Source organism: Aphelocoma coerulescens, chromosome 7, assembly GCF_041296385.1.
Source record: "Aphelocoma coerulescens isolate FSJ_1873_10779 chromosome 7, UR_Acoe_1.0, whole genome shotgun sequence".
In the NCBI taxonomy this organism is placed as follows: Eukaryota; Metazoa; Chordata; class Aves; order Passeriformes; family Corvidae; genus Aphelocoma; species Aphelocoma coerulescens.
Window position 1 is genome coordinate 28,650,352 of NC_091021.1, and position 13,331 is coordinate 28,663,682.

Genomic DNA, 13,331 nt, shown 5'->3' on the forward strand with positions numbered 1-13,331 from the left:
GCGTCATTTGCATATCCGCGTGCGGGCCGGCGCCTCCGGCACCCCCACTGGTGGAAGCCCAGAGAGGGACGCGCTCCGTGCCCAATCCAGCCCGGCGGAGGCGGGGCTCTGCGGGTGGCAGCCTATCGGAGCCCGCGTGGGCGGCTCCCGCCGGTCCGGGCGGTGTGAGGGATGCTCGGTGCGGGCGGCGGTGGCGGCCCCGGGGCCCGCCATGGTGTGAGGCGCTGCCGCGATGAACGGAGCGGTCCCGTCGCTCTACGACCCCAAGGCGCGGGTGCTAAAGCTGGGGGAGAGCTTCGAGAAGCAGCCGCGCTGCGCCTTCCACACCGTCCGCTGTGAGTGCTGGGGTTGGGGCAGTTCTCGGGGGCTGTGGGGGTCGGGGAGGGGTTCGGCCGCCCGCGGTCCCCCGAAGGGCGGGGGGTGGCTGCGGCCATGCTCGGTGGCTGCCTCTATCCCGGGATTCTGGGGCGCAGCTGGGAGCTGAGTGCCGTGGAGTGCTGGTCCAGGATTTCGGGAGCGGTGCAGGTTTCAGTCGGTGCTGGGAGCACGTACGGCCATTGTATCCAAGAGCTGCCCCTCGCTACCCGCTGGGCACTAAGTTCGCTTTTTATGCTTTTTCCATAGTGTCTCCCTGCTGTTCTGCTGGAAACCGAGCTGAAATGAACCTGTGGCTCTGCCCTCTTTCCTTGCGTTCAGTTTTTAGAAGTTCCCTACAATTCAGCAATCAAAGGTTAAAGGCAGGCAGTGTTAATCACGGAGCCAGTACGCCCTCCCTGAGTACATAATTACTATCTAGAGAGGTGTGTGCTCAAAGATTCTGAGGGTAGCTAGGGAACAAATGTTCCCAGGATTATAGTCCTTGGTAATTTAGGACTGTAGCTTCTGGTTTTGTTGTCTGGTTATTTACAGACTGATATCCCCAAGCTTCATTCTCACGTATGTTCTCTGGAGAGTGTCCTGTGTGCAGGATGGGTAATGTGCTCTCTGTGAGCAAAGGGAACGGCACTTAGGCAGATAGTCTGCAACTGTGCAAGCGGAGGAAAGTGGAAAAAAGCTATAAATGGATTTAAGCAAATGCTGCAATTTGAAATTTACCCTAATTTTAAAGAGGAGTAACAACCCCGTCTGGTACCTCCTACCCTTAGAGTTTCATGCTGACTCTTGTAATTTGATGATTTATTCTGAAATCTGTTTTGAAATCTCTCTTCCTTTCCAACAAATGAGACATAGAAACTGGCACGTTCATCAGTTCTATCAAATGCACATGCAGAAGAAATATCCTCTGATACCTGATGTTTTTCTTAACAGTTGAGTAAAGGGAAAACAGCTGCTGGTTAGAAGTTAAGATTAGAAGTATCAGTATCTTAATTTTCTAAAGTATTAACAGCCCAGTGGCCACATATTAAAGCAAATATTCTGATTTGATGAGAAACTTTGGAACTGTTGTATGCTTATTCCTGTAAGATGACATTTAAGGGTTTGTCCTAAGCAAGGGTAGCAGGGGCTGTCACCTGTGTCTGGGCTCCGAGCCTCCTGCTGCGCGCACAGCCCTACCCACCAGCTCCTGCAGCCTGGTTTTCCTGCCCGGTTGGTGTGCTGGCTGGAGCCATGCTTCCCAGCTGCGGTCTGTGCCACCCGGCCCGTGGCTGCAGGCCGAGTTATGGAACTGGGAAGCTCCCCAGCTGCAGGAATGCCGCCGCCAGTGACCAGCAGCGTGAGATGGGGCAGGCAGCCAGGCGAGGAGCGTGTGCCGTGGTGTGGCCATGGAGTGTATGCCGGCCGATGGGTCCCCTCCGCCCTCATTCGGCGTGCGAGGCAGGGCACCGGCATCCCGGGCTGCGAGACTGGTCCTGCCTCACCTGGAGCCGCGGGCTCAACCCCTCATATGTTATCACAGGCCTCGAAGAGTCTCTTGATGCCATCCTGTCTCCCTAAATCGGCACAGGCAGAGTTTTGGCTGTAGCCTTTCCCAATTTATTTGCGGTGGAAATAATGCTTTGTAGGTAATGGTATGTACCAGAGCTGCCGTGCTGATGCCTGAACACATGCTCATTTGCAATGTCTCAGAGTTTTGAAAAGGACCAGAAATGGATACCTTCTTTTGCTCAAAACTTACTTTAACTAGTACTTTAGATGCTGAAAAAGACAAAATGTAAATCAATGTTAAATTGGGAAGGAATTTCACTTGTAACAAAAAGAACTATACTGAAACCCCTAGTTTTTGTCAAGTTCTGACATGCTTGTTACAGTAAAGTCAGAAACAGAAAGAGGAATGCATATTGAGGGTTGATGTTGTTCTTTGCATTTTCAGTCACTTGTCTACATCTCCCATGTTTGGGATTAACGTTTTCAAGAACTATTTATTGATTCTTCTGAAGATAATTATATGAGGATTTATCTTTTGAAATATAAGACAGCTTGTTCGGCCTTTTTATCCATTAAAACCTAAAGGTGTTTTTCTAATTTTAACCAAAAGATTTAAACACTTATAATGAATCCTGAGAAAAGCAGCTTGACTTTGAATTCTACTGATTTATGGAATGATCTGCTCAGGGGAACGGTAGATGATGGTAGATGATACACTAACAAAAAAGGCTTTTACTTAATAGCCTCCAACTGCAATTAAGTGGTGCCTACATTTATAAGATTCCTGAAAAGCCTGTAAATAATCTAGTTTGTTTTTATATTTAGATGACTTCAAGCCTGCATCTATTGATATGTCCTGTGAAGGAGACCTTGAAGTTGGCAAAGGTGAACAGGTGACAATAACGCTGCCAAATATTGAGGTGAGTTGGTGTGGCTGAAGAGTGGCAGGCTTAAGGGAATGATTTATTTTGTTGTCCCAAGTATGTATCCTGACTATTGAAGTTTCAGTGCTGTTTCAGAGCTGCCTGTGTGACTTTTAGAGTAGAAAAACAATTGCTCTAAGAATGCAAGATTACAAAAGACACAAAAGGTTAAACAGCTGCACTGTAACTTTAAGTGTATTTGCCACACTGGAAATATGCTGTAGGATGACCCAGAAGTGTTGCGTGCACAGAAAAGCTTCATGTGTATGTTGGCAATGCAAGTTTCCCCCTGGTATTTATTGCTCTAGTGCAGTTCTAAAGCAGGAAAGACTGGAAAGGGAAAATTTACTACCTGCCATGCTTTACTGCTCTGCTGATATGGGAACTGAAACCCCTTTTGATGAGAGGAGTCCTAGAGAGAGTCTGCTTTCCTTGGGAAATAAGCATTTAATCAGTTTCAAACTAAGCTAAGCAAGTAAAATCCCATGCCAGTCAAACACCAGCTGCTTTTGGACATGGCTACTGTGAATCTTATTTGAATTAACCAGTAACATTTTTAATGGCTAGAAATGATCACTTGTAGTGAACTTGTCATCACTGATGGATTGTTGTTTCTAAGAAAAAAGACTACAGGAGTAACACTTACTGGACTTCTGATTCAATAGGGCTCAACTCCACCAGTGACTGTGTTCAAGGGCTCAAAGAAGCCTTACTTAAAAGAATGTATCTTAATTATCAACCATGACACTGGAGAATGTCGCCTAGAGAAACTTAGTAGCAACATCACTGTGAAAAAAACCAGGTGGGTGATTTACAGGAGAAACAACTGTGCTTTACTCATTGTGAAAATCAATTTGTTAATGAGTCTAAACTGAGATATATTACTACACATTACTATTTTTAGGAAAACATAATTTTACAAAGTACCTGGCCTTGTTCAAAGGAGTGAAAAGCCTTCTTTCTCAGCAAACTGACTTCATGTGTTTTGAGTCATGATGGCAGAAGAAATGGAAATTTATTTTTTTTGTTAACCAAAAGATGTTACATTATTGAAAGAAAGAGTAACTATCTTCTGGTGAGTTTAGAGGGAGGAAAAAAAAATCTGTTTGGCTGGTACTTGCCTACTGTCTTCTGACTTGTAAATGAGGAAATTTTAAAAAAAGAAAATTTTGTGACACTTTTCAGTAATTTTAATGGCTTTGTTTTCTCAACCAAGTTTTTAAATATTTTTTTTTCTGCTGCTGAGTTCATATAAGTGATTTCCATCAGAATTATTATTAAGTGATCCCTGGCAAGGGTAGGAAGGTATAAAAACAAATCAACTGATAAAGCGTTATAAAGTTATTAGCACTGTATCAAAAAATCATTTTTAACACATTTGTAGATGATATTAATAGTATAACATTAATATATTATGTGTATTAGTATAATGACTTAGCAGTATAATAACTTACCTAAGAATCTAATGGTGCTATTTAGAAAGGCGTGAGAAATAATTCCATGGTACCATATCCCCTTTATTCCTGCCTTTTTCCTTGTATCTTGCCTTCTAGTAATTAAAAATCTTTTCCTTTCACACACAGAGCTGAAGGAAGCAGTAAAGTCCAGTCTCGCATTGAGCAGCAACAGCAACAAATGCGAAATGCAACAAAGGTTCCAAACAACGTTAAAAACTCTCCAACAAAAGAAAAAACATTTCCATCTTCTCCTATGGATGATATTGAACAGCGTAAGCTCCACTGGCACATAAGTTTCAGAAACTTTGCTGTTAACAAGCAATTAGTTTTTAAGAAGTTTTTGAGTGTGTGGGTTGTTTTTGTTTGTGTTATTTGAGAAGCAGCTTTACTCTGATATGGAAATGGCCACTCTGGCTCAAGTGGGTAAAAGAGCAGTATTTGTAGCATGCTAAGGTAAAAATCCAGCTGAACCATTAGGCTTTATAATGCCAAGGGTCCTGCTGTTCTCTGCTTGACTCTGTCTTCCACTGCTACTTTAATCAAGTATTTAGTTGGTTGTATCATGGTACTGGAGCTAAGTCACTTCCATTTTGACATTGCTGTTTTTTCTTTCTGTGCACTCAGCAAACATGGGTTACAGTACCTTACAAACTCAACATACAGTTTAAATTACCGGATAGAGCCCTGTGAAAGATGAGGTTCCAGTGAAAAAGACAGCTAAAAACTTGCACAAATCAACCCTTGAGCAGTGCTGTGTACTGTTTCCTTGAGTGACTCTGGTTTAGTGTGACACTCATATTTCATTTAATAGGAGGCCTTATTTCCTTTTGGAGGACAAGGAAGATGGCAGGTGGTAATTACTTGCTACAGAAATGCTGACAGGTGGCAGTTTCATTGACTGGAACTGACATCTGCTTCCTAAGTTGTTCTGAATTCCTTTACACAGATTTTTTTAGATGTCTCATTATGAAGATGGTTTTTGTTTCCATTTTGGTCTTAAGCTCTGACCAGAAATCTATATGGCAGAACAGTACTAGAATACATCTAAGGTTGCAAAGAGGAAGGAAAACTGGAGCACATGAAATAAAATGCTTTTTCTAGGTGGTCTGTTCTTTTGGGGGGAGTGGTGGTGTCAAACATTGAAAGTCTCCAAAGTGGCTGCCAACATACCAAACTCTTGTGTAGTGCCAGTCCAATTTTGAGTACTATTTAAAATGCAGAAAAATTGAAAAGGATGGTAGAAATATTATCAAGTCATCTAGTCCATCCTCTGTCCTAAAGTCAGATTTCTGATGTAACTTTTAACCTCTTCTTAAAACCTTCCACTGACAGATCCTTGTACTTGCTGGCAAGCCATTCCAGGGCTTTGCTCTCCTTACTGTTTGGATTCTCCTGTATAAATAGTCTGACAGCAAGCCTATTACTACTTTCATATTTATCATGCAAGTACACAAGTACAGACCAGATTACTGTGCTGCTTTTGAGCAGTCCTTCATGGACTCAAACTCCTCTGTCTTTCCTGTTCTTTACGCAAAATTACACCAGTTGGTTTAATCTTTCCTTAGAAGTCTCCTTTCTAAATCTCTGATTTGTTGTCAATTTTCTTTAGCTTTCTTGCAATGAGTCCAAAAACTTCCTATAGTCCCTAAACACATCTACTGTTTCAACTAAGGTTTTAGCAGTGCTGAGTTGAGCAAGAAGGCTGTCTTACAGGCACCATTCATCTTTATACACAAAGAACAAATAGTATCATGTCTATAGTATCACAAGACCAAATAGTATCAAGTCATTTCTGCAACAGCATCGTGTGGTAGAACAGTGTGTAGGGATCCACTGTGACTCTCGGACTCTTCAGAAGCGTTGCCTACTTAATCGTTCTTCATCCCATGGTTGTGTAACTTACTATTCCTGCTTAGGTACACTACCTGGAACTTGTTACTAACTTTGTTTTCTGGGGTGGGGGGAGCTCATTCTGCCATTATCCTCTAGTGTATGTACAGCTCTTCCTTCACTGGTTAAAATTACTTAATTTAAGTTCTGTCTGATTAAATTACATCAAAATTCAAGGCAGAGGTCTTATTTCTCAGCTTTTGGTATTGGCCATTCACTTAAAATTTTTCTTATATTAGACATTGCTTAGCAGGAAGTAGAATTAAATGCTTATGACTTGAGTGGTGTCTTTCAGTTAGGTGTCTTACACCTCCAGATGTGTGGTAGATCATATTATCTTATACACATCCTTAGCAAAAGAAGGATGCTTAGATGCTTCCAATTCTTTTTTTTTTTTCTGCTCCCCTTATCTTTTTGCTTATGTTTGAGTAGCCCAGTCTTTTATTGTTCTTTCCTTTCTTTCCTAGCATTGGGTTAATTTGTCCCTGTAGCCATTGCTGCACTATTTCAGGTGTCATTTTTCTTGAACACCATTTTCTTTTAGACTGGCCTTTGATAGAACTGGCCTTTCCTTTAGACTGGCCTTTGATAACTCAGAGTCTGTTTCATGGAAGTTTGTGTTAAAGATTAATCTTTTTTCTCCCCTCTCCTTTATTTGAAGCTGTGCACAGTCTTGCATCTCAGTGACTTTCACCTTCAACCTATTCTGTATTGGGTAAATTTGAAGTGAGATGAGCCACTCCCCTACTTGCCTTATTGTGTCTGCCATACCAAAGCTGTTCCTGAAGTATTCTAAGAGCTTGTAAGACCATCTTAAATGTCTAGGTACTTACAATCTTGAATAGTGATGAACTTCTGCACCATAATTCCTCAAGTCCTCCCTCCACCATGATTCAGAGGTCTGTTTCAGACTTCTCTCAGCACTCATGTTTTGCACAATTATTATGTGTACCTTTCTGCAAAGATTAACTTCCTCTGGATGTTGGACTTAAGTATGTCAGAAATCCATACTGTGCAGCATTATTCACTCCTCCAAATCTATAATGAAACAAGGATTTGGAGAAACCTACCTAATACAAACTTTGGATGGTTCTTTTGGATATTCTTCATGCTTAACTTGATTTTGAGCAAAATGTCACATGGTCCAAACAACTGTATTGATTGTAATGCTGAACTGCTGGGAGGCATTTTTGGGTGCAGCTGCAGACATCTTACAGTGACTGATCTGTGTAACTGCAGTTTTTAGTCAGTGAAAGTCATCTTTTGCGTTGCTAAGGAAAACACAGAACATTTTCTGCTAGTTGCAGAAATTAAAGGCTGTGTGGGATGCATTACCCCATGGAATGTGGGGTTAAGCATTTGGGTTCACAGTCACCCTTGTTCTAACACTTGGCTTAAAAGGGAGAAAGTGCTCAAGCTATGAAAGAAGAGAATCACATGACAGGCTGGATACTCACTTGTGCCCTTTTCTTTGTTCTGGAGAGTTTTGGTGGGCTTGGTCTGGGTTTTTTTTAAGTCGCTGTAGTGTGTGTGCCCGATGTCTGTTGATTTTTTCCTTTTTCCCTCTTCCTTATATTTCAATTATGATGAATGTAAACTGAGAAACAAATCATATTGTTTGCAGAGCTAAAAGCAGAAGCCAGTATCATGGACCAGCTGAGTAGCTCTGACAGTTCATCTGACTCTAAAAGTTCTTCGTCCTCTTCATCAAGTAGTGAAAATAGTTCTAGTGATTCTGAAGATGAGGAAATGAAGCCCTCTCTTCCTATGTCGATGCCGTATTTGCAGCCTCAGCCTACTGTGTCTGCCATACCACAACAGGCTGTTCCTGACAAAGATGCCAGTCATAACAGATCCCAAGAGAGCAGTGGTCATATGATGAATACACTACGTAAGTACAAAGGGTGTTCTTTTCTTAGTGCACAATTCCAGACATCAAGATTCTGAAAGGAAACCATATTGTTTTTAAGTATGTCTCTGTTATAATTAAAACTGTGGGAAGTGATGCTAGGGTTTGAATGTTCAGCAGCAGGCTGAATTAGACTCTGGGCTAGAAGGTTCGTGGTTCACAGAGATATTAAATTAAAGCTGAAGCAGTTGAAAATATTTCCTATTCTGGCTTCCTCCCAGCTCTATACATTGGGACTGGAGAACAGTAATTTTGTATTGAAAATACTTGAACTAACAGGGCACTCCCAAAACATATGCTTCTAATTTCTTGAATAGAACTATGGGAAGGATACTATGGTTGCAATGCTCTGACTTACAGAAGAGATGGTGTATTCTTAGCTATGTCAGTTACTATTCATGGCAGTGTTCCACTGGCCAACATGGCAAAACTGTCCTTTACATATAAGGAAGGAGGTGATCTTCTTTTAGGTGATATTATCTTATTCTGCCCATTCAGGCAACTGAAAATGTAATTGAAGAGTAGCTGTGATGCTCAAGAGGGGTTGCTGCACAGCCTGGAATTGAATGCTCAATGTATTCAAAAAAAGGAGAGTTTGGAAAACAGTCACATAAAAAAACCCCCCACTAGGTAGAGAAACTTAAGTTCACTACCTAAATTACAGGAATACTCAGACACAGAAGTGAGTATTCAGCTATGGTAACTCTTCCAAAATGATTACATTTTTAATTAGCTGCTTAGCTGTTGGCTCTTGGTTTGAGGAGATTTCCATCAACCCTGGTTTGCAGCCTAAGATCTTTATGGTTTATAATTTCTATGTAAACTTGTTATACTGAAATTTTAGACTGGCAGATCTACTTTTATTTCAGGTCTTAATGGATAACTTGAATGGGATTTTTTTTTTCTTTATTTTTTCTTTTTGTTTTTAGCTAGTATTTAAATACTTAAATAACCTGCATTGGTATTTAATTATGTACTGCATTAACAGATAAGATCAGACTGAAAAGTCCTGTGACTTCATGTGCAGAGAACTAAATGCTGCTTTCATTTTACTGTCACTGCAGAGAACAATGTCTTCATGTTTACAGTTTGCATAACGTTAGAGTGCCGCTTATTTCAGCCCTTACTCACGAATGCGATTCCCCATTCTCCATGCTTTAAATAAAACTATTATGAAAATATGATTAAGCTCTATCCCCGGTGACAGAATCTCAGCTGGCAAAGCTTCCAGTGAGAAATACAAGTACAGGTGACTAAGTCCACCATTTCCAGCACAGGGAGAAAATGCTACTTAAACCATGACAATGTCAAGACTGTTTCAAGGGGAAGTTGGTGGCTTGATGTTGCTCCACATCCATGTTGACAGGTAGAACCTCTGCCTGTAACCTCAGGCCTCTTGAGCTTGTCCAGCTCTTGAGATTAATGCCATTTACTTGTATTATGGTTAGAGATTTGTTACTGCTTAAAACGATTCCATCCCCAACTTCCAGTGCAGTTAACACTTACAAGACACTTCCACTAGTTAAAGATCAAACCAGCTACTTCCAAGGAGATTGCTTTTCTCTAGCTCTGTTGCTGAGGGAACTTGGCAGGAGAGTGAAACCTGGAGAAACTAAATGGATAGCACATTGTTCTACTTTGAATGGCAAGAGTTCTCAATCAGGATTTTGTACAGTCATTTCTTCCATCTCAAGGTTTTGCAAAAATAAAATATTGAATCAACAAATGTCAGCACAAGCTGCTTGCTTGTCTAATCTTGCTTTGAGGTGTGCGTGCTCATGTCTGTGACTAGTTTTGTGCACCTCTGTAGAATCAGAGCCATACTGGGTAATTAGTGAAGTTGTTCTTTGACTTTCTGTGTGCAGGGAGAAGGCTGGGGGAAGCTTAGTGAGCAGAGTTTTATCTTGCATGTAGAAATTATACAGGTGAGATTTTGTAGAATTTGGAAAATGGAGGAAGTGGTGTCTAGAGAATGGTAACCAAATACTTCTGTCAAATACATATTTACCTCTTCAGGAATCTGGGGCTCAAGACGGCCCCTCACTCCCAGAATACTGTTTCTTCCCCTTGCTACCTTGAGAAGATGGTTATATAGGCTCACAACTTGCCGTATAACGAAGTCTGTAAATGGTGGCACTAATCTGTTCTTCATGAATATTTGATCATATGTTGCTTTATATCTACTTTTTGTTTAAACGAGGGTTGTGTTAAACAAAGTAACTTTCCAAAGAAAATCTAGCACAGATGGGCTATTCTGGGGCCTTGTGTTAGGTACTTAGTATTCAGCAGAACTTCACTTTTGATACTGGTACAAACATAGCTGTTTTACTTTGTCAAGTAATAATTTTCCCTTACATTAGTTTGGTGTGACCACTAAGATCTGTGAAGCAGTGATCACTCCTATGAGCTTCCCTGTCCCCTATAACTAGCAAGAATTCAGTTGAGTATATTATATTCACCGTTTTAAAAACTGAGGAAATAATGCAATTTGCAGTGCAATCTATTTCCCCTATTAATATTGCTAATAAGCAACTGGCACCATGAAAGCAAACAATTCAACAGCTCTCCCCCCCTCCATTGCTGCCTCGTAAGTACAATAATCTAGATGTTTCTTCATGGTCCTCATTAAATGTACTTTCTATCTTTGCACCAAATCCATCTGAAAGCCACCAGCTCTAGATTGTGCTATTTTGCCCTCTCTCTGAAGGTGTTTTTTGGAGGTAGGGTTGCAAAAATGAGGCAGAAAGTTTAGCCTGAAGTAAATCCCAACATATTAATTCTGACTCTGGAACTTGGAGTTCTTGCTTTTCCCATCTGCTGGTTTTCACAAGCATTGGTATTTTTGGCTGGTGTTACAGGGTTTGTGTAATTTCTATTAACTGTGTTGAAATAACTTTTGAAGGCTGCAGAAACACTATTTGGAAGGTTATCTTCTTGTTCACACTCCCTATCCTCTCGTAAAGTAGGTACTGCATAACAGGGCTGGGATTTCTAAGAATTCACTGTAATTGTCCTTTGATTGATAAGTACATGAATTTAATTTACCAATACCATTCTCTGTCTTGAAAGATTTTTTAGGATATTACATTGTTCTGAATAATTATTAACAAATAACTTGATTTTGTTCTTTCTAAATTGCTTTTTAAATTTATCTTAAAATAATATGGCTGTAAATATTTTCTCTATATAGAGGATTTGAAACAAAAAAATTGTCAACAGTAATACTTTAAAGATTGCTGGAAACAGCCATCTTCACTATTCTTTTTCTTATATAAAGTGTTTTTGTTGTTGCAGAGAAGCATGTACCACTTTCTAAGCTTTAGTGATGACACAGTGGAAAACAAAGGAAGGCTAAATGTGGCCATGTTAAAGACTCCAGTGTTCTGGAAGAAATGATATGCCTGAGAACAAAAGATCCAATCTGAGTGTCTTGTGGGGTTTACCCCCTTGAGGTTACTTTTTCACCCATCTGCAAAAGGGATCTGTGAAGGGTGCTGCAGCTGAGGAAAGGGCATGTGAAAATAGTGTGTTGACTCATTTTTCTCAGTTTCAGTGATTTTTCTTTTGTTTCCAGGCCATTTCTGCACAACCTGAGATGAATTTTTTTTCTTTTGTAATGGTTGTTTGGCAAGGGAGGTGTGGATAAAAGCATACCAGTTGGAACAGACTCCTAAAAATGTGTGGGAAGTTGCTAGATATGATGTAGATTGTGTAGAGCATGCTGCTGTATTTTTTGTTACTTATCTGTCATCCTGGGAAGATTCCCTCCCTCCCACCCCCTGAGCTTATGGACATCCAGGGTGAGCACAGTGTAGTCTTTTTACTTCCTCATTTTGAAATATATATATAGAGAGAGCCACCAAATTAAAGTGCTGTGTAAAATTCCTTTTGATGTTTTGTTTGCTCACTTGTTCCAAAACCAGTTTGAAATAGTAGGTCACTGATACATCTTTAAGTGGTATGTCAAAGAGCTGCTCTTCTTGATTGAGACACCACTTTGTTTTCAAGCACAGCTGAGTAGCATTCAGATGTGTTTCAAAAAAACCCAACAACTTGTTTTTCATAAAACTGCATTCACCAGCAGTTTTTCCACTTGTGAAGCATGAAAATGTGGGTGGCATAGATAGCTAGGTGTTGTCTTTTGTGATCTGGTGATATTAAATAAATGCTCTTGTGCAAATAAGCTAATGGCTTCCTTGCCAAGATTTTAAAATCGTAGAAAAGTGATATCTCTAAGGTTCTGTCACTGGGGAAATTGGTTCTACACCTATTTACTCTTTTATCATAGAATAGTTTGGGTTAGAAGGGACTTGAAAGATAATGTAGCCCAGCCTCCCTGACCTGTTTGGTGCTAGCTTTTGTAAGCCTTAACTGGGAAAGGCAATACCTTGAAAGAAAATTATTTCCTTGAAAATGACTAATCTATTGACTCTTTCTCTTCTAGGAAATGACTTGCAGCTGAGTGAATCTGGAAGCGACAGTGATGACTGAACAACTTTTTGGCCTTAAATGTATCACCTTTTTTTGCTAAATATGTCTTAGCATCTGTTTTGCACTAAGATTAGATTACCAGAGACTGGAATGAATGTCCTCAATTTTGATAATAGACATCCTAATTTTCTACTGACACATCATGTCTATAATACAGCAGCATTGATATCCTGTCAGTGCTATGGTTATGTGTTTATCTTTCAAATTACTGTATTTACAGTAAAATTGTGTATGATCTGATTTTGATTATTTTTGCCTCAGCCACCTGTTTTACTTGAAACTGATTTGTAACAGCTAGTTACTTTATATAAATAGCTATGGAATGGAGAAATTTCTGATATTTATGGAGGCAAGTTTCCTTCCTATCATTTAAATGCTGATCTCACAACTTTGACTTGGAGGGAGTGAAAGGGAGAACAACTGAATGAGGTCTGCTGTGTCAGCTACACTTTTTGTTCAGTTCACAGTTCATACCTTTAAGGAAACTGCTGAATAATGTGGTCCACTAGTGCAGTTACAGTTTACAATTGTTCAACACATTGCTGAATTATTAATTTCATTGTATTATGGGACTTCATATTTCTGAGCCTCAAGATTCCTAAGGGAACTTATCTATTCTCTGCCTTTTTTATGTAACTTGACTAGGGCGGTCTTTTTACAACCTTTTTGTATCTAAATGTAGGTAACTGCAGAGACAGCAATGAATTTCCTTCATTTAATTCTGTAATGGAAGTCAGAAAATTTCTTTGTAGAAGTATAAAAGTAATTTAATAAAGCAAATATTTATCATTTTCA

General features: G+C 40.1%; 1 protein-coding gene across 1 annotated transcript; it reads left to right on the plus strand.

Annotated features, from left to right (window-relative positions):
- The first annotated feature begins 170 nt into the window (after positions 1 to 170).
- Positions 171 to 13,331, plus strand: EAF2 (ELL associated factor 2). Its single transcript, XM_069021058.1, has 6 exons — positions 171 to 335; positions 2,692 to 2,786; positions 3,455 to 3,591; positions 4,373 to 4,518; positions 7,761 to 8,027; positions 12,490 to 13,331. Exons 1-6 carry the CDS (start codon positions 233 to 235, stop codon positions 12,534 to 12,536), a joined length of 795 nt encoding a protein of 264 aa, XP_068877159.1. The 5' UTR covers positions 171 to 232; the 3' UTR covers positions 12,537 to 13,331.